The sequence below is a fragment of the Hoplias malabaricus genome, unplaced genomic scaffold, assembly GCF_029633855.1.
Source record: "Hoplias malabaricus isolate fHopMal1 unplaced genomic scaffold, fHopMal1.hap1 H_5, whole genome shotgun sequence".
Classification (NCBI taxonomy): domain Eukaryota; kingdom Metazoa; phylum Chordata; class Actinopteri; order Characiformes; family Erythrinidae; genus Hoplias; species Hoplias malabaricus.
The window spans coordinates 23,340-45,000 of record NW_027101328.1 but is presented as its reverse complement, the minus strand read 5'-3'; the positions used below and the strand labels follow the sequence as shown (position 1 = coordinate 45,000).

At 40.4% G+C, this 21,661-nt stretch overlaps 1 protein-coding gene across 2 annotated transcripts; it reads left to right on the top strand.

The window, feature by feature from the left end:
* Positions 1-5,581: 5,581 nt before the first annotated feature.
* On the top strand, positions 5,582-21,608 carry LOC136686071 (RING finger protein 17-like). 2 transcript variants are annotated; one of them, XM_066659561.1, is made up of 37 exons: positions 5,582-5,655; positions 7,056-7,171; positions 7,337-7,434; positions 7,531-7,615; positions 9,191-9,271; positions 9,349-9,452; positions 9,691-9,859; positions 10,014-10,090; positions 10,395-10,469; positions 11,048-11,295; positions 11,839-11,928; positions 12,011-12,172; positions 12,648-12,819; positions 13,733-13,859; positions 13,996-14,174; positions 14,371-14,506; positions 14,704-14,860; positions 15,038-15,153; positions 15,225-15,339; positions 15,475-15,598; positions 15,675-15,911; positions 16,076-16,220; positions 16,668-16,780; positions 16,965-17,055; positions 17,135-17,253; positions 17,356-17,657; positions 18,053-18,216; positions 18,352-18,471; positions 18,564-18,644; positions 18,799-18,921; positions 19,028-19,084; positions 19,174-19,281; positions 19,364-19,478; positions 19,797-19,935; positions 20,282-20,468; positions 21,016-21,128; positions 21,430-21,608. In XM_066659561.1, exons 1-36 carry the CDS (start codon positions 5,601-5,603, stop codon positions 21,109-21,111), a joined length of 4,683 nt encoding a protein of 1,560 aa, XP_066515658.1. In that variant the 5' UTR covers positions 5,582-5,600; the 3' UTR covers positions 21,112-21,128; positions 21,430-21,608. The 2 variants fall into 2 exon arrangements, with proteins under 2 accessions (XP_066515658.1, XP_066515657.1); XM_066659560.1 differs by having other exon boundaries at positions 7,528-7,615.
* Positions 21,609-21,661: the final 53 nt, after the last annotated feature.

Sequence of the window (21,661 nt, the reverse complement as noted above, 5' to 3'; positions counted from 1 at the left end):
CTTTGGGCTCGACCTCTGTGTCCTGAGTCTTCATGTCCTGAGTCCATGACCATCAGAACGTTCTTGTCTGAATGACTATGTGTGTGTCATATAAATGACAAGCTCAGTCCATTCACAGCTCAGCTTCTGTCTGTGGGTCCCCCCCCCCCTTCGGAAAACTGAAAGATTATGACCAGGGGAGGGGCTAGGGGTCAGAGGTTCAGCAAACAAAGCGAAGCAAGACCTTCTCCTGTATAGGAAAACTAACAAGAGTTTATGACCAGTCTGAGGCTTACTAATATATTCACAATACAATATATGGTCAGTTTCCATAATCCCCTGCTAATAGAACATATCTTACATTGTATAAACACTAAAAGGCCCACCCCCTTTACCCCACCCCTCCACCCTTCTCTCTGAGAGGTGAGTAGATAGTCAGACAAACTTAAGCCTCTTTTCTCACCCGACAGATTGCAGACTGACCACACAGTTAAATGAACTTCAGCTGACAATACCGCCTGAATTAGACAACTAAAAACACACAGGAACTGGAATTATGAGGACTCAAATTTGGTAGTTCTTCTGTGGCCTTTTTATTGTTCATATCAATATCGCAATTATATTGTATCGACTGAAATGAAAAAATATTTTGTGATATCAATTTTGATAATCTCGTCCAGCCTTTTATTTATCAAACCCAAGGCTACCTCAATGAACATGGTCATAGCAATCCATCAGGGTTTTTATTTATTTATTTACTTTAAAGCCAGTCATGCATTTTATTGAACTAATGAATACACACCCTTCACAGACCAACTCAGCACATTCTGACGTAGCTTAAGAAACACCACCCAGCTAAGTGCAGATGGAGGGAACCTGAAAGCAGCTGGGGCTGGAGTAGAGCGAGAAGAAATAGAGCAAATATAATTCAACTAGTGAAGCCAAACATCAATGCATAAACATACTGCACACACGCACACACTGACCTATAAAGTGCATTCTCATTTCTGGCCTATTCTGACTCATTATAAGCACACTGATATTTAAATATCATGCTTGATTTAGGCTATGTATGTAGATATATGTTTAGAAAACACCTGGCCTTTATACTGCGAGAAGATCTTTCAGATCGGGCTAATAAAAACGGTCCAAAACACGTTCCCAAAATGTAACATTTAAGACAATGTGACACTATATGCTGTACTGCTTTACGGACAAATTTTTTGATTTATTTCTATGTGAAATTCTCTCCGCTATGAGAAGAATCTGAAAGGATGTAGAGCTTTCAAGATGCATTCTCAGAGAAAGGGAAATAGACACCATAGAAGAACATTTGCAAGAAAGATTATGCTGGTGTTTCTCCAAATAATGGACCCATAGACCCAGACCTCAACATCACTGAGTGTCTAAGATTATATGGAAGTTTCAAAGCAGAAAATGCAACCAACTTCTTAGACTGAACTTTAGAGGTGTGAGAAATATCATTGTATATTTCTTTGAAAAAGGAAAGCAAGTCTCTTGAAATGTGATGACCACAGGCTGGGAGAGGCCAACGCTCAAGGGGGAGCTCCCAGCATGCCTAGTGGCTCCCCCATGGTCTCTTTAGGGGTTATTTTGCAGGTTATTTTTGTGTTTGGGGTTGTTGTGTTGATGTTATGTGTTTGTGTGTGTATCGAGTTGTGTTTTTATTGTGGGCTTGTAGGCATGCGGTGGTCTCACTACGCAGCAAGCTCAAATACGGACTTGTTCATTTGCTTCTTTTTACATTAGTGCCCTTGTTAGTGCACGTAATAAAGGTTGCTTGTTGGCAGTATGGCTGTGTTCATTTACCTTTCCACAAAGCCATTACTACTTACTCATTCATTCAAAACCTAGTTTTCTGTTATTGTTCTGTAGCATTATGTAGCTGTTTTTTTATATGTAAGTTTCTGCAGAGTTTTCTTGCCAATTTTTATTCATTTCCTCTCAGCTGCAAGTCTCCACTGATCACAGAGTACCACCGGCTTTGGGGTGGTACTGAGCACACGGTTCCTCCAAGATATGTAAAGCCAACACAATGATTCTTTGTAACTGCTGCTAGTGAAATATCACTGAGCGACGTTAACATATGCAAATTGCACAGATCTGTCACATCAGACAGACACCTGTGCTAGCCAAGACCATAAGGAGAGAGATGGGGGAGATTGGGGTTATGTTACCCACGCAGAGAGCAAGGCCAGTGGTGCTCTCAAGGACTTCTGGCCTCAGATTCCTGAGGCATCACGAGGGATCAAACTCACGATTTCCTGATGATAGTGCCATCGCTACACACAAGCCCCTGTCATTAACATTTTGATGATAAAATCAACATGGAATTTACAAGCAAATACACATACACACACAAACACACACACACACACACACACACACACACACACACACACACACACACACACACACAAATGTGAGTATAAAAAATTGTATATTTACCATTTTGTTACATAATCTATTTTCCTTCATAATGATGCAATTATGTTATTTTGAACAAAAACATCCGCTTGTTTTCATTCCTCACTTGCTTGCTTTCCTCCTCTGACCTCTGATTGCATTTGTGTGAGGTCAGATTTGATCTGATAAAAAACCTAGGCTGGGAATATCCATGGACCTAACAGGCTTATGTTACTATAACTTTAGTACAAAAAATACTTTAATGTTCTCATAGTATTTTAGGGGGAACACACACACACACACACACACCACACACACACACACACACACACACACACACACACACACACACACTAACACTAGAAATCAGTGTTGGTGTCAGTAGGTGTGAACCTGAAGCACTAATGAGTGTGATATTGGATTAATCCAGTTTAATCTCCAGGCTACAACCTTCTCTTCTCATTTGTGATGTGTGTGTGTGTGTGTGTGTGTGTGTGTGTGTGTGTGTGTGTGTGTGTGAGTGTTTGTGTGTAGGTCTTAGTGTGTACCAGGTATATATCATGCTGCAGGGATCAAAACCTGTTTACAACTGACATTGTGGGGACTTTAATTAACCACTTTTTGTGTGAAGAATTTTTATGGTAAGGTTAAGGTTGGGTTTTGGGTGAGGTTTAGTCTCCAGAATTAGTGGAACATTATGGATTCCCAAAATGCATGAAAAGAAAGATAGAGAGATTTTCATACGTATTATATACTGCTCATCACACACAGTAATTAGGTATTTCAGTTTTGTTTGAATACCTTAGAGATTGAAATTACATTTTATTAATTAATTTGCGTCAAAGTGGTTTTAGATTTTTATTGTTCATTTTAATGGTAACAAAAACATGTTCTCCCATTGGGATAAAAGCTGTCAATCATCATAATATCTGTTGAATGACCATCATTATTAAGATTTTCTGAGAAATGTAAGGCATACTGGGTAAAAAAAAAACAAAAAAAAAAAACAAAAATAACAACAAACAAACAAATTTTATAGGTCATACACAGGCCCTCTTTTGCCTCTGTGGGGACAGAGAAAAGGTACAGGGACCACAATTTGTCCATTTGTTCTTTTACAGCCAGGCATATTGCCAAAGGGACAAACACACAAACACACACACACACACACACACACACACACACACAGTCCTGCACAGTGACCCTTCAGCATCTATACATTATGATACTAATGGTCTTGGAAGCAGCTCTGTTCCCTGCAATGTGTGTGTGTGTGTGTGTGATTTGAGGCAAAGACTGAAAATGACTAAACTGACCTGAGGAAGGTTACTGACCTACATTTCAACCAAAAGATATGGGTCTCCCCTCACCCCGTGCCCATACAGCACACACACACACACCGCACACATGCACCATGGGAAGGGTCCTGAAAATGTCTCATAAAACCATAAACAAAGCACCTGGTCTACAAAATTAGTCAACAACACGTCACTGATATAAACTAGCCTTCAAACTTGGCTTTAAATTTTCTGACTGTGAAAACATCTGCACTTCTGATTTATTATTTATTTTAGTAATCATTAATTTAGTCATCAAGTTCTCCCACAATCAACAGTGCTACCAGCAAAACATGCTTGTAGGAAAACCGAGTAAACATTGTGTGCTTTTAAATGTATTTATCATTGTGTTCTTCTGATCCATGTATAAACCAAAGATACGTGTAAATATTTAAACTAATGTAGGTGTGAGTGACTTTGAAAAACAATATTTTGTTCAGATTTTCCTTGATTGCATGTATTTTGTTTAGTCAACAGCACACATTATTCATATTCACACACAGAATATCACACTCTGGTTTTATTCTAATTATATTTGTATTTATTTATTTCAGCAAATAAACACTGCTCAGATAAATGGCTTTTTAAATCTCATCATTTCTGGTGCCTAAAACAATTGCACAGTACTAAATATAAATATATATATAAACTATGAAGACAAATCGCCATAGGACACTGCATTTGAAAGGTGTTAAAGGTGTTGTGCGTTGCATGTTTGAGTTTGTTTGAATTTATTCTGATTTATTCTGTCATAGCGTTTTGGCCTTGAGGTTAATTGTTCAGCATATTAAATAAATAAATAAATACATAAATAAAAAAAAATAAAATAATTATCTTAACAACATATGACAGCATACCCCCCCCCCCCCCCCCCCCCGGAAAAAAAAAACCTGATGAGTAAGCTGCCAAATTATTTTATGTTGAATTGATATTAATTTTTACTCATTCATTCATTATCTGTAAGCACTGATCCAGTTCAGGGTCGCGGTGGGTCCAGAGCCTACCCGGAGGAAACCCACACAGACAATGAGAGAACACACCAACTCCTCACAGACAGTCACCCGGAGCGGGAATAGAACCCACGACCTCAAGGCCCCTGGAGCTCTGTGACTGCGACACTACCTGCTGCACAACCGTGCTGCCCATTAATTTTTACTATTGTTTTTAATTTAGAAAAATATATTTTTGTGGACATTTTGCAATCTGAACTACAGAGCAATTAAAAAAAAACTTTCTGTGTTCTGAAACAGAATGCATCTCATACAAACATTCCAAAATCCACAATCCTATTCTTAAAAATGAGCACATTAGTGTGAAAGGAAATAAATACTAGATCACACAAATTATATTTTTAAATTATATAAAATATTAGAAGTGATTTTTGAAATGCCCCCCAACTGAATTCAGGAGGATATTGAGTGATGTTAGACACCATATGCAGGCTTGATAATTATATGGCAGAAATCTGTGACATAAACACAACTTTTTTTCAGTAAACTTTCAAACCTATAGACAGTATGCTACTGTTGCCATTACTTCTGCCTCTAGTCCTCCTTAGATATATGTTTCAACCTTAAAAATAAGTGTATTAACGGTATCTGCCATTTGCTAGATTCCACTGGTTGTACACTACTTATTTTGGTGTATTTTGGGACTGTACAAGTGCATTAAAAATTGTGCATTATGTTTTAGACACCACTACCAAACGGCAGAATATAGTGAGCAGTGAACGGTTTTGGAATCATGTTGTTGTTGGGAAATCTTATTACTGTTCTCTGATTGGTTGGTTCTTAATCATCTCATTACCCAATCAGAGCGCAGCTTTGCCGTAGCGCAGAAGGGAACCTGAGAGGGAAAATGACGGACGCTGCGGTGACTTGCAAAAACTGTGGTTTACTTTACATATTGCCCGGTAAACGCGATGAAAACCGGTTCTGGTGGAGACTTAGGAGAAATGTGTTTTGATGTAGATGCTTATTTCAATTTGTAGTTACTGTTTTGAGTCAATTTAATTCGTGAGAAATCGTAACAAGCTTTACATGACAAATGTTTGACTCTGTAGCTAGTAACGTTAGCTAACCCTAGTAGCTAAATGTGCACGACTTATGAATATTTTCCGTATTTCGTTCTTCAGTTGCGGTTGGTCTGAACGCGTCCATACTCGTTTGAGGTTAAGATAAAGTAAATATGTAATTTTCTAGAGTGTTTTCTTGCTGCTGAACTTAAACCGTCGTCCCATTCTCCGGTGCTGTGTAGAACTAACATTAAAGGCCTTGAAATATCTGTATAAAGCGTTCAGTGCTTTCTTTTAAGTTAATGTACGTTTTAAACACATGGGTCTCATTTATACAACTTGGACCCTTACACATGTTGTTCAGCTTACACATATTTTAGCGTCACAGATCCTAAAAAATATATCAAACATCTAATTTTACAGCTGCAGGTAAAGGGACGTTCCAGCCATTGAAAAATAAAATATGCATTATGCAGTCAAGGGTTGCAAACTAGGGTTGTGACCCTAGAGGGCGCTGCTTCGTGTCCAGCACAGGGGTCACAGTTTGACCACTGCATAAATGTACTTAAACATGAATGTTTATATGGAAATTCAGCAGGGGTCGCAAATTCTGACGGTAGACCTCAAATTGAACCCCCCATGCCAAGGCTATGAAGTAGCACTCTCTGGGGTCACAGAGCTCGACGGTCACAGAATTAGGTGCAGCATGGGTTTCGGAAAAACTTACTGAGTATGATTTATTTATTTATTTTTGTGGTTATGGGAGTCAGAAGTCTGTAGAGTTTAAATATAAAACATGATATAATTACCAATACACTACCTCATTACTACTACTACTGCATTGTTTGATGGTGAGAGAACCTTTTAGAACCAAAAATATTTGTCCAAAATCTTTTGGAGACAATTTCAAATCCTATTTTTAATGTTTTGTTTTATTCACCGTTAAAGCCCTGTCCCAAATGGAGCCCTAGCCCCTCCTTAATGTCTGCACTTTGGCAGCAACATTCAGACTCACAGGGCCAAAAAAAGTGTGCCTGGTTCAGACATGTATGGTTATTTATGTTGGCTCTACAGGTGCCTGGTTGGACTTTTTCATCTCAACAATTGACCTGTGATTTTTTCGCTGACCTGTTGATTAGGCAGCCATAAATATAGCTGTCCATTTTGATTGAGTCTTCACGTGTAAATAAAGGAACTTTGAATATTATCTGCCGAGTCTGCATCTTTGTGGTCCACAATGAAAGCAGCATTAAATATGTTTTCTTCTTCTTTGTTTGTTCTTTTGTGTGAACTTTTAGAAGATGAAGTGGTGGGAAATATTCCTCATGTGCTGCTGTGTGGCCACATCTTCTGCACAGTTTGCCTTCGTGCACTGGAGTCTCCACAAGGCTTCATCACCTGCCCAGAATGCCAGGTGACTGTTGAAAGTTTATTCATGTAAGATCTAAGATGCTTGATTAATATCCAGAGTCCAGATAACTTGGAGGTTCTTGATGAGGCTCTGTGTAAAGCAGAAGATCTGGTCACATTCTTATGTGCTCTGACAAGTTGTGTGGCAATATGTTGTTTTATTCTGCAGATGTGTACCAACGTTGGTGAGGAAGGTGTGGATATGCTGCAGGTGGACAGCAGGATAATTGGACTACTTTATACCACCAAGATGAACACCAAGAAAATGTAGTCGCATAGTGCTGATCAATATATAGCTTATAAAATATGACTTCAAAAATAATTTAATGAAATCTTTTGAATGCACACTTATGCCCTCAGTAGAAGCCGTGAAGGAGAAAAGCAGAGAGCTCGTCGGTTTAGATCTCCAACATCTTCCCCCCACCTACTGCAGCAGAACACTGAAATGGTATTTATGCAGTTTAAAAAGGATTTCTTAGTAGGACATGTGATTGCATCAATTCTATGATCTATCTATTAAGGATGTATATCTTCACCACTAAGGTCGATTCGATACACATCTCGATACACTGCCACCGATACGATATAATTGCGATACACTGAAACCCCTTGTCGATACGATGCGATACAAATCACTCCTGTTCACGATATGATGCGATTCAAAAATAATTCGATAACGATATGACTTAATTATATGAGGATTCGGTTTGATAAGTGATCATTTGATACAGTTAGTTGAGGTTTGAGGATGTATTGGCCTAACCCATCAGTTTTCTTAACTCAATAGCACAATTCTACTTTACTCTCTAACAATTTAAGGGATGTATGCATCTGATTGTTTTCAATGGAGCAAAATCAATACATAATATAAAAAAATGCATAATTCAGTATATTCAGACAGAGCATTAATTTATTCAACTGAATTATTCAATTATATTCTCCATCTATATTTATACATAATGTATAAAACATAAGATGAACAGTTTTAAAAGTACTGTATTAACAATGTGCATAGTGAAAATTATGATCTGCAACACATACTACTGTCTGCTAGACTTAACTGCTACACAAAGTTTCAGATAGTTAACTGACTGAGTAGTGAACATAAATGGCTCTAATTCCATTTTACAAATAAAAATTAAATAACAACATAAAAATAAAACTATTATTGAAGCATGTAGCAGCTGCTGTAAACAATACTTTCACTAAGGTGCTCAAATAGAAGTATTGCTTTTCAAAGTGCAATGTCCATAGTACTCCTGTGTACTTAGGAAAAAAAGTATTGTGTGATTTATATTAGAAAAAGGGTGAGCAGAGTTAGCTGCCAGGGGCATGTTTTGCCTAAATAAACTTGCGATAGACCTGTCACCTCCTTTGCTACTGCTCAGTGTGGCTCGTGTTTCAGCAGGATCCGAAGAAAACGATGGGGTAGCGGCCGCAGAGATGTCCACACCGTGCCGTCTTTTCATGTGTGTCGCCAGGTTCGTTGTGCTACTAGCGTATTTGATAGCCCCACGGCATTGTTTGCAGATTGCGTGCGTCTTGTCAAGTTGACCACCTCACTTAAAAAACCCGAAATATTGCCACACGTTTGATTTGTGTGTCTTTTTTGGTGCATTAAATCTCTTTGTCGTTGCTAATGCTCTCGTTTCCCTCCATATTTGTTGTGTACGTCTGCGTGCTTGCGTCAGTACCTGAGGACACGATGGTGCATTTATGTTGCCTCAAAAAAAAAAGGAAATCAATAAAAATAAAAAATATGTTGCCTCTGAAAATACGTTAGAATAAGGAATAGATACTGGAAAACAAAACAACCGATTTAACCACAGTATTTGCCGATGCAAAAAGGCTAGAGGAGATGCACCGTAAATTCGCCCGCAAATTAAACCCGATGCACGTTGAATCTACCGGTGCAGTTGAATCGCAGACATGTGTGCCGAACCACCGATGTGAATCGCTGAATCTCCCCATCCCTACTATCTATACAATCACTTTTATTCAGTTGACTCTGCTTCGTGTCTAGAGTGCAGATAAGTTGGAGGTTCTAGATGAGGCTCTTTGTGAAGCAACAGAAAACCTCAATACCCTGGACAGCATGCACCAGGTACAAACCACAGATTACAGCACTTAGGTTTTACAGTCTCCCAGAGCTTAACTGATCGGATTTGTTGCTTTGTCAAGACACTTGTTACAGGAATACAGATGAAGATGGCAAAAGAAAAGTCTCGGATTACAAAGGAGATTGAAGACTGTGTAGAAAAGGCAATGGGTGTACTACGTGAAAGGTTTGTGGGCACATAAGGCATGTTACCCATAGGGATGCATCGTATGGGTTTTTGGAGAGATCTGATAACTGATAATTAACCTCGTGACTGATATTGATGTCAATAAATTGATCATTTTCTTTTTTTTCCCGCATCCCCATCACAGTTGTTGGTGTAGCTGTGTCTTTGAACCCTGTGAATACAGCTAATATATTCAGCACGCCTAGTTAAGACGTGATTATGACAATATTCTGTGCAGGAAGGCGATGCTCATGACTGAATTAAGCAATCTGGAGCAGCTCTTCTCAACAGGACGGGATGAGTGTCTGAAAGTGGACGAGAGACGGAAGGAGCTGCGCATGGCCATCCAGAAAGCAAGACATGTTCGTCAAGTCCCCTCACTTGGCACGTACTGCCACCTGGATGAGGTATGGGTGCTGAGTATCTGCTAACAATTTAAGCAAAAATTAAACAAAAAAAGCGTGTTTAAATATGCAGCATTGTTATGTGTTTTTAATCTGTGGAGAAATCTCAGGCTAAGAAAAAATGAACTTATTTGTCTCTTTACATGGGTACTCTTAGATCCTGAAGACACTGCAGACTCCAGTAGATGCTAAATCGTATGATACAAGCTGCCTCACTTTGTGTTCAAGACTGAGGTAAGGCTGAAGGCTGAAGGTGGTGCGTACATGCAGGAAGGTTTTAAAGTGAATAGATTACTTTTTTAAAATGTCAGTTACTGGTAAACACTCAATGCATTGTGCTCAGTACAGTGGTATTTGCTTCAACTGAGGTGATGAAAATGCACCCATCTCTCACTCTGTTTGTGGTCTTGAATAAAAAACAAATCTTACATTTGGTGTAATGACTGTAGGAAGTAATTGTGGTCAGCTTATATCCTTGAAATGGATATATTAATTGATTGATTATATTTATAAAAATTATGTTTTTGTTTCTCTTTAGGTGTGTTCTCCATATGGACTCTCTGACTGAGAGTGTGAATAACACCCTGTACGTCATGGATGGCAATGTTAAACTGTGAGTCTTAAAGATAAATGACAGAAGTAATGGGGCAACTCAACAATAACTGCTTGTACAGGGGGTCTTCGACTTACAACGTTAATCTGTTCCTACGTCGCGTCGTAAACCGATTTTCGGTGTAAGTCGGAACATACGTACATACTGTACGTAAATAACATACTGTAAGCACTTATCCTATCCTAACACCTATCCTCTTCAGTCCAGAGCCGCGTAACCGTGTATTCTTCTGCTGCGCACACCAAACACGAAGTTCACGTTACAACGTTTACGACGCAAAGCCACTTAAGTCGAAACAAGGCTTTATACAGTAAATGGGAGATGTGTCGTAACTACGAAACATCGTAAGTCGGGACTGACGTAACCCGAGGACCTCCTTTATATTGTCATAGGTGTTTGGTGGCCAGGATGTGTCAGACTCTGTACTAACCCTTTTTTAAATATGACAACTTCCCATTAGGGGAACCCACTCTATGGGACATAAACCATTCATTCAAGTGTTACAAAAGTATTTGAGTGACTACTTCTCATCTGCCGTGTGTTTTATAGAAAAACAGATTAATAATCACTTATGTCAGTATGTCCAAGGTGCCACCTGTGCGTCAGCCAGCCAAGCGAATGTGTAGACAGCCAGTGAGGAGCAGAGGGCACACAACAGGGGAGCGGAGAGGAGGATGGTCTGGGGCTTGGGATCGAAGAGCTCGGGATGACCTGAAGTTGCCTTTTGCAGGCTGCACCTCAAAAAAAGACAGCACTTTTAGCCCCAACGTAATCATTGAAGAAATTATCGAGGAGTCGGATAGTGGTACAGAGAGAGATGGAGCGTGTGGGTACACACTCACTTAACCCTGACACTTTGGGCTTACTAACAAGCTTTTATTCCTGTGGGAGGGGTTTAGTCACAGAGCATGGGCATTTTATTTCTAATTTTCTGTTGAAATATCTAGCTTTAAAAAGAACATCATATAAAATGTCCAGCCAAAAAACGAAGAGGTGATCCACATCTAATTGTCTGTCAGATCTAGTGATCTTTGTGTTTTAATGAAGACATACCCCACAAAATTTTAACCATGTGCCTCACAACACTGAATTTGTTGGACATATTCTTATGTATAGCTCTGTTTTATTTCTTTGTTGTATTTTTACATACTCAGGAGTAATGCTCATTTTTTTAAAAGCATTGCATTGCATGCTCACTCTTTTAAATTTGATTAATGTTAATTAAACATATTAAAATTAAATTAACATTAGTTGAGCCCTAACTTCTGATTAATGACCCAGTTGCAGAATTAAATTTGAATAGCCTTCTATTAAATAACCAAATTCATCCAAACTTCTCATTAGTATTTTCATTGATGTACTCCCTCAGCATTGGAGCCCAAGCACAGAGAAAGACCAAATATACATCCAAGAAACCGCAAGGCCTTCAAGGACAAAATACCTTCTCCACAGTCCAAAGGTAGCTTAGTGTTTGCATTTAATTAAAATATCTCTCTAGTGTCTGTGGTTTTATTCAAGCTCTAAGCTCTGTGTGTTTACAGCTCTGCAGGAATGGGTTGTTCTCAGTCACGTAGTCAACCCAACACATTTTTATGTGAGACATGCCTCTGAGCACAAAGCTGGAGTTGTGCTTGCTAAAAAGGTTACAAATTACTGCTCTGATGAACACAGTCACTTCACTCTCAAAGACGAAGTTAAGACAGGTGAGCATGCAGAACATCAGTGTGTAAGATTTAATAGATTTATTTAATAGGCCTCATTATTTGCAAGATTTTTGTTAATTGCCCAAACATTATTAGTTATTTGAAAATATATATATATAAAAATATGTCACATATACTGTGAGGAGTTAGTGTGGGTCCGTGTGGGTTTCCTCTGGGTGCTCCGGTTTCCTCCCAGGTCCAAAAACACACGTTGGTAGGTGGATTGGTGACCATAGGTGTGTGTGTGTGTGTGTGTGTGTGTGTGTGTGTGTGTGTGTGTCACCCTGTGAAGGACTGGCGCCCCCTCCAGGGTTTATTCCCGCCTTGCGCCCAATGATTCCAGGTAGACTCTGGACCCACCGCGACCCTGAACCCGATAAGGGTTACAGATAATGAATGAATGAATGAATGTCCATATATATGAATATGTTTTGAAACCTATATTCTGTCTGTTTGTGTGCATATGTATATGTAGGCATGTTGGTGTTTTTGAAGTGGAAGGAGGATGTTTGGTTCAGAGCACTAGTGTGTGAGTTGTTCCAGAAGGGCTGTCTGGAGTGTGTGACTCAGTGCCCAGCTTCTGAGGTTGCTCGCCTGCGAGTATTCTTTCAGGACTATGGGTTCTCTAAATGTCTCACCTTTTCAGGGTAAGGAGAGAATTTTTATATTTATTTTGGTAACTAAAAGAGCCAAAACCTTTCTTCTTGGTTACTGCAGTTAATGTTATTGTTATGGTTTAATTGCTGGACCGACTGCAGGGTCGGCCTAGAAGAGGCATTTTTGCTTACTGACTGACTGCTAATGTTGAAACGTGCATGCACGAGTAAGAACTGTTAGTTCAGCCTTATTTCACAGAGAAAACTTAAGGTGGCGCTACTTCACCATCTGTTGTTAGTTCAGCCATATTTCACATTCCAGTTTGTGAACTAAATTTGGAACCATTCTGCGCGTTTCTGTCGACATAACCTGGTTCGTGATTTAGACAAATTCGTTCCCAGCTGGAACCAAAGAACAGTAGGTTTTTCAAGGCGAGCCATGACTGAATAATAGAAAATAAGACCGGAACATGCTTCGTTTGTGTGTGTGTTCCTGAGGCTCTGTTTGGTGCGACTCAATGCATGTAGGCCAGAGCCTCGGTTAGTTCACAAGCTCAAGATAAGACTTTTACAACATTTAAACACGTATTTTATCTCACAGAGAGAGGAGGACTGCTGAATTAGTATTATTTCATGTCAATGTGCTTATTTGCCTGTAATATTGGAAAGGGAAGTGGTGGGGAGACATTTTGTAGCGTTAGTGTGTTTATAAAACTCCATGTAGCTGTGCACAGCCTCCTTAAACATCACGTGCTTTTCAGTTTTTTTTGCTTCCAGTCCCAGTTCTGTCCAAGGTGGAGGTGTTGTGTATGTTCCCTGTTTGTCTGTAGAGAATATACATTTGAAGTGTATGTAGTAATGTAATAAATGTAGTAAATATTTTTTTTGTTCCCTGACAATGTTTTTTCTTCTTCTTTTCCCCCTCCCTCTCCCCCTCTCTCCCCTATCTCTGTTTGTTTCTCAGCGAAGGGGTTTTGAGTGAGCTGAATGTGTGTATGCGTAAAGCTGATGATACTGCACTGGCAGAGATGCATCACTGGGCTCCTCAAGCCATCAAGTGTTCCCTCAAAGACATCATTCCCTCAGACCTGGTAAGAGCTCATACAGCTGTTGATGACAGCAGTTTGCCCACTCGTGGGTGTTACCATTGATTTTACCACAGTTAATATTTACTGTGGTTTGGAAACATATTTTTTATAACAATGTGCATGCGTGTGTGCGCATCAGGTTAAAGGCTGGAGCAGGGAGGCGGTTGAAGAGATGAGGCAAATGATTGGCCTGAATGCTGTGGAGATGCAGGTGTTCGGTGAGGACAGAGACACACTGCTTGTGGATCTGAAGAAAGCATCTGTAGATGGCACTCAGCTTTCTCTGAGAGAACATCTAGTGTTCATGGAGCTTGCCAGGCAAGTTATGCAAACATTATAAACTAAGGCTGTCCTTAATCTATACATCAGTAATTGAATAATGTGTTTCCAAATGTAATTTGGGGTCACAGAGTGATATAAATATGAAAATAATCCATTACTTTTATTTACAACCATAGCCATGCATGCATTAAATTCTGTAGAGTGGTGTAATGTATTTTGTGTTTATTTGCAGGTTCTATTCTCCTCTTTCTGCCTCTGGGGGCTGTAAACCGCTACAGTTTTACCCACCTGTTTATCCCCAGTTGAACACAGAGCTGCATGCTGTTGTTTCCCATGTCAACACACCATCAGATTTTTACATACAGCTAGTGAGTTTACTGATCGCAGCATTTTATTCCAAATGTGAATTTAGCTTTCCTCACCCCTTTTGTGAAACTTAACATCAAGCTCTCACTCAAAATAAAAAGCAATTGCAACTGCATACTATCTGCTCAGTCCTTGTAAAATACCTTTACACTGGGTATCGGTTTTTCAGTCTGTGTATTACACCATTCTCTCCATGCAGGTGGACAATATGGAGTTCCTGCTGCTGAACTCTAAACTGCAGGACTGTTATGGGCCACCTGAAAGTGAGAGTGAGCTGCAGATTTACTGCCCTGTTCAAGCCCAGGCCTGTGTGGCCTTGTATGACAATAAGGACTGGTGCAGAGCTCAAGTCACTGGTGTGTGTGTGTGTGTGTGTGTGTAGGATGTGCAACTATTGTAATATTTTGGCATGAAGTTCATTGTAGAAATTTTACTCTGAACCAGACACATTTGGGAAAACAATGCCCACAGAAAGCTTTTATGTCATGTTAGACTAAATTCTGTGTTCGACACTGAGTTTGTCTTTCTCTTAGGTTTTCCTGGTGGACGGATGGTGGAAGTTCAGTATGTAGATTTTGGAAACAAGAAAACTCTGTCTGTTAACGACCTCAGACAAATAAAAGACGATTTCTTTGCCTTGCCAGCCATGGTGAGAGTCATACACACTGCAGAATACGCACTATACACGTCTGTCTCTTACATTTTTTTTTCTTCGATTAGGCTGTGTGGTGTTCTCTGACAGACGTGTTGAGTGTGGGAGACACCTGGAGTGAAGAATGCATTCAGGTGTTTCGCAAATTGACAGAACAGAAGTTGGTCATCGTAGTGGCAACAAGTGAGAGCAACAAAAGTATTGATCCAAAAATAACTGTAATGAAATTATAAACCATTAACTTTCTTATAGCTTTTTTCTTCTTTTTTGTACTTATGAATTTTGCCACTATAAAGCTTTTGTGCCCCACCCCCACAGAAATTTTGCCCATTCCCGCTGCCATACCTGTTCATCTGTACGAGGTCAGTCAAAATTTTACTGAGCTTCCAGTCAGCATTGGAGAGATCCTGGTCAAAAAAGGGCTGGCATCTTTAAGCAAGCAGTATGTGCCTAATGCTACCTTTTATACCCATTAGTGTTAGAACATCTCATACTCAATTGTCCTTTTGTGGTCCCAGAGCACCACTGAACGAACCACCCCCTCTGGAGGCCGCAGTGTGGGACCCTCCACTCAATGAGGAGAAGCCCATGCTTCATTCAGCTGAGCCCATGCCTCCTGTTGATGAAACCTCAGAACTTCAGCTCGATTTGACTCTACCCGCCTGCCTTAAAGACCTGAGAGTGAGAGTCACCCATGTGACTTCACCTGGATTCATCTGTGTTCAGTTATTGCAGTTTGATGCCCAGCTAAAGAGGTACTGACAACAATGATGGACATTTGAAGATGAAAGCCTTAATTCGTCAGTCCACATAAATAATAAATGTTTCTTTTCTTACTGCCTCAGAGCTGCACTAATAGTGTGTTGTCAGGTGTCTGAGGTCATCACTGGTCATAACTATTTACTGTCGTCCTTTTTAGGATTCACGACTTGCTGAAAAGAGAATATTCAAAGTCTGATATGCAGGATGTTGACTGGAAAGTGGACATGCACTGCGCTGCCAATGTGAATGGAGTTTGGGAAAGAGGGCGAGTCTGCAGCATGTCCTCTAGCAATGTTTCAGAGGTATTATTATTTTGTTATTTATAAAATTATATAATAGTTGATTGTAAAACCAGAGTGCGGCACGGTGGCGTAGCAGGTAGTGTCGCAGTCACACAGCTCCAGGGGCCTGGAGGTTGTGGGTTCGATTCCCGCTCCGGGTGACTGACTGTGAGGAGTTGGTGTGTTCTCCGTGTGGGTTTCCTCCAGGTGCTCCGGTTTCCTCCCACAGTCCAAAAACACACGTTGGTAGGTGGATTGACGACTCAAAAAGTGTCTAGGGATGTGTGTGTGTGTGTTGCCCTGTGAAAGACTGGCGCCCCCTCCATGGTGTAATCCTGCCTTGCACCCAATGATTCCAGGTAGGCTCTGGACCCACTGTGACCCTGAACTGGATAAGCGGTTACAGATGATGAATGAATGAATGTAAAACCAGAGTAAGTTGCTATGCTAAATGCTTGCTGTCCACAGGTGCTGCGTTGTGATTTTGGTAACACAGTCAAACTCCACATCAATAGCCTGAGGCCTCTCCTCCCAGAGCTGGTTGGCAGCTTGTTATTAGAGTGTTGCCTCAGTGACATAAGGTAAAACAAAAAGTTATGCACAATATAATATATGGTATAAACTTGAGAACCGCTTATAATTTACATTGCTCTTAAACGAGTGGTATTCGATTGGTACGCTATAGTTATAGAGTGGGTTTGGCAGTCTTTGTCCTGTTTTTCTTCGACGTTCATAATATTCTGCTTGAATGTTGATATCCCTCAGACCAGCTGGAGGTCGCTCCACCTGGACGGCTACAGCTTGTGATTTTATCTCCTTCTACCTCACTGGAGCCACGGCCATAATGACAGTTAAGGTGTGTGTAATTGAGTACTTTATAAAAAGATGTGAGCTCTTTCCTATCAAACATTGGTGTGTGTGTGTGATCCCTGCAGGATTCCTCTGTTAGTCCAGTGCCAGTGTCTCTTTACTGTTCCAACCGATCAGGCAAAGAAGTCAGCCTCGCAGACTTCCTTATCAGTGAAGGACTCGCTCTGAGAGAGAGAAGTGTCAGGTGCGACAGTTTCTGATCATACAGTCACACTACTTAAATACTTGCAATCATGCCGGACAATAAACAAGATCTGATTATTAAAACATCCAATATGCATTTCAGAGTTCCTCCTACACCTAAACCGTCCCCTGCTGTGCGTGAAGAACCTGAACCAGTGTCACAGGAGGCTCTGCCGGTGCAGGATGAGTGTGTGCTGGCCCTGGAGGAGAGCGGTTTGAAGAATGAAACGCAGATCCCCTCATGTTCCTCCCGTCCTAAACCTGCTCCCCGCACTACCCCGCCACCAGAGAGAGTGAAGACTCAGGCCTATCTTCCCCCAGAGCTGCCCCCCTGCGGACACACACGCATGAGTATCTCTGCCATCTCTGATAACGGAGTCATCTATGCCATGACCCCGCAGGCAGGTGCGTAAGAGAACAGCTTGCTATCAAACACAAAAAAGTGGCCTTAACCTACTACTAGTCTCTCAAATCTTTTTTGGAAATACTTCCCCATAGTATCTCTTCATTATGGTCAAATAGATTTAATACGTTTTAAATTGTTTTGTGTACAGCGTGAGCCTCTGTAGACAGCAAGTGTTTAGTTTTGTTCCAGGCATGTCAGGAAGGCAAAGACTTGCAATGTCTGTTTCTTTTTATTGACACTTTTAAAAGGCCACATCTTAGCACAGCACTGTTGTCTAAAGTGACTCTCAGATGTGTTGTTAATTAAGTTAAATATGTGCAAATTTTGTAATTTACGGTAAGAAACCAACTGACGTTTTGTCCCCTATATAATGTGTATCTGTGGGTTTGAGCAGAGTGTGAGTTTGAACGTTTGAAAGACTGCCTGCAGCAGCACATTAAGACCCTGCCCCGGCAGAAGCACTACAACTGGAAAGGTGTGCTGGGCTGTGCCGTCATGGGCTCAGATATGCTCTGGTATCGTGGGCAGGTCCAGGAAGTCATCGGCGGTCATGTGAAGGTTCGTCATAATTAAACAAACTATTCCTAAAAAAAGATTTTCTTATGGATTTAATTAAATATTTATTGAAACTGGGGTTAATTTCTGTGTCTAATTTAGTCAGTGAGACTGTAACCTTTGTAATATGTGTTACAGGTGCAATATGTGGATCAAGGAATAGTGGAGAACATTCCTGTGTGCCATGTGTATCCAGTGGTGCTGTGTGAGAATGTTCCTCAGCTGTGTGTGCCCTGTCAGTTAAACGGTGTCGTTCCCGTGAGTACATGTCACTGCAGAATTTGAAATGCACAGAATAGAAAGACAGTTCCTAATAAACCACCGCCTTTACTGTGTTTAAATGACTGTAGGTTGGCAGTTCATGGCAGTGGGATGCAGTGGCACTCATGAAAGAGCTTCTGCTTAGCCGCTCAGTTGGTGTTCAAGTCATGGTAAAGTATCACATACTCACTTGCCCACTGCGGGCGTCGTGGTTATGATTTTCTTACTAATGAGTTATGATTACAAACAAGTTTGTCCCCAATCCGTGACCTGTGGTAAGTAAAGACTCTGATCTTAATACGTTGTATCCTTTATGTCTCTAAGGAATTGCCAGACAATCCTCAAGGCTTGGTTACTGTGGAGATTATTTTGGATGGGATGGCATTGAGCAGAATCATGGTGCACCATCAGCATGCCACCATCGACCCACCCATTGGCAGCTTTGAGGTTGGACACTGGATATGGCATTATTTTAGCCTGCTATCTATTATAGAGACAGTTAGTTTACTAAAACTATATAATATATGTATGTACTTTCGTTTATGCATGACAGGATTACATAGTGAAACCTCCCGTGCCTGATTTGGATGACTGGGACTTAAACACAGAGGTAAAACTGCTATACATTTCTCAGTCTGTGCGATCTGTGTTGTAAGCCTTGAATATTTACACTTCTGAACTTCCATGTTCTTTTGCCAGGGCCTGGAGGAGCCCCACACCATTTTAGGTGTGTACACCAACCCTAAACTTCCGGATAAAGGGAAACATTTCCATGTCAGAATCAAGCACATTCGTACCCCTAATGAGGTGAGACAGACATATCCTTTGAGTGTGCTTGTGTGCAAAATTTGCATTCAGTTATAATATCTCCAAATCCTGTTTTGGACAGGTATTCCTGTGTTTGGTGGATGCACCAGCGAGTGAGCACGAGACTCTTGAAGAAGCCTTAAAACAAGCGAATGCAGATATAGACACTCTGCCCCAGCTGACAGACTTTCCTATCGGTACCCTCACTGCCATTAATACACAGCAAATGTAGATGTTCAGGTTTAAACACTTTTGAAATGCTTGAATGTGCTTAGTAGCGACAGAGCACTGAGAATATATTTTGAGACGCAAAGCTTGTGACATTTAACAGGCTGTAGTTTCTTCACAAAAGAACTTGGGGGCCATTAAGGTCTCAAATAGCTTCTCAAATATGCATGTTTTTATTTAACAGTGATGATTATGTAACTTTATTGCAGTCACGTTTTTAAGATACGAAGAGTTCCAGCAGTGCATAAAGGTTTACTAGTGATGTTTTTTTGTCGGTCTGTCTGTAGAGGGTCCATGTTTGGCTGAGTACAGCGATGGTAAATATTACCGTGCAAAGCTGCTAGGTTTTTCCAATCTCAGCCCTTCTCTCAAGATTCTTGTGAGGCACGTAGACTTTGGCTCAGACGACATTCTGCCACCATGCAAGTAAGCTCTCATGCAGCATATTTACACACACATACAGAGAAGCAGTGTGCAGAAAAATGTAAAGGTCCCTGCAGAGTATTTGTTGAGTTATCTGGAAGGTCAAGAGAACCATAACAAAACCCTCAAACAAAAATATATTTATAATCTTTGTACTGTTTTTTTGGTGGTGCATTTTATATATTTCAGTTTGAAATATGGCATTGCATGTCATAATGTTTTATTTACCCACCTGTACAAGTCTGAGACTGTTAAACATCTCATGCTTATCCTTGTTGCATCCTAAGAATTTTATTTCCTGGATTAGACAGTTGTATGTATAGTTTATATGTGCGCTCATTTATATCAGATTACGTCGTCTCCCACCGTCGCTCCTTCGTTTTCCTTGTGAGGCTGTGTGTGTTCAGTTGGCTGGTTTCAAGCCCCCACGTGTCTGTGGGGAAATGGAGCGCATTTCCTACCGACCGGAGTGGAGCATGAAGTCCATGTTGGAGATGATCGACTTGTTACATGGCACCCTCAGAGCTGTGGTTACGGTAGGCCTCTAGCACTCAGTGCCCAGAGAAAACTATACAATGTCACCCATCATTAATGTTGATGATTTCAAAGTGGTAGCAGATAACGGACATATTATTGCTATGTAGAGGGTCCTGCAGAAGTGGTAGCAATAAATATTTTAAAGAAACACTAGCCACTATTTTTACTTTAACAGCTTCACAATCATTTTGTTGCTCCACTGACCTGTAATAGGGAGAAAGGATCCTCTGTTGTTGCTGCTCTGGGCTTAGCACTGCACTGTATAACTTTTGGATGAGGGCTGGAAACCACCCACCCCTCTCCCTCCTCCTTGACTCCTTTCAAAACAGTGGCATAAAAGTGAATAACACAGGAGCAAAAATACCATATATTACTAAGCCAAATACTAAAAGATCTACTTTTTGAAGTAAAAATGTAATAATTTATTTCTTAATCAAAGTAACTGTCAATCCCTAATTTTGAAATTAACAGCTAGAGGGTTCACTCAGCTCTAGTTCTGTCATTAACGTCATTAATCCTGTCTGAGCAATGCTTAATTATTTTCAGGCTATTGAGCCACACATCACAGTGGTCCTCCACAATGCAGATGGAACCTTGGTGCACGTGCCTCTAGTGGAGAAAGGCCTCGCTGACTATGAATGATTAAAGAAGGAATAAAAGTAAGTGAATATGCAGCTTTGTGTATTGATGCATCATTTGTAGTCACTCCTGGTCTTAAAGTAGCACCACGCTGTTTTCTCTGCTCTTATTCACACAATCTAGAGGAAAGCTTGTTACTGAAGCCCAGTAGTTGTCTCGTGTCTTTGAGAAACTAAAACGTACAGGGCAAGCAAGGAAGAAGATAACTGATTTAGAACTCAGAAGTATTATTGCACTATATTGCAGTTTTTTTTTTCTCTTTATGGATGCAGAGGCTTTTAAAAATTGCAAAACTAACTCCCACTTTTCTATACTTCACAGGTTCTACTGTTGGTTATACGAGTAGCTGTCAGGACGATCTCTTTGTGTTATTGTGTGAAAACATTGATATTTTAAGTTATACGTTCATGTGTATATAATTTTTTTTAACTTGTCCTGGGCAGTATTTTTTTTTATACAACTACTGTTCCTCTGTTCAGAGTTCGTTCACCTGTCTGTATGATTGGAGAAGTAAAGACCTGCTCTTCAAATTCAGACTCCAGTTTTAATGTTC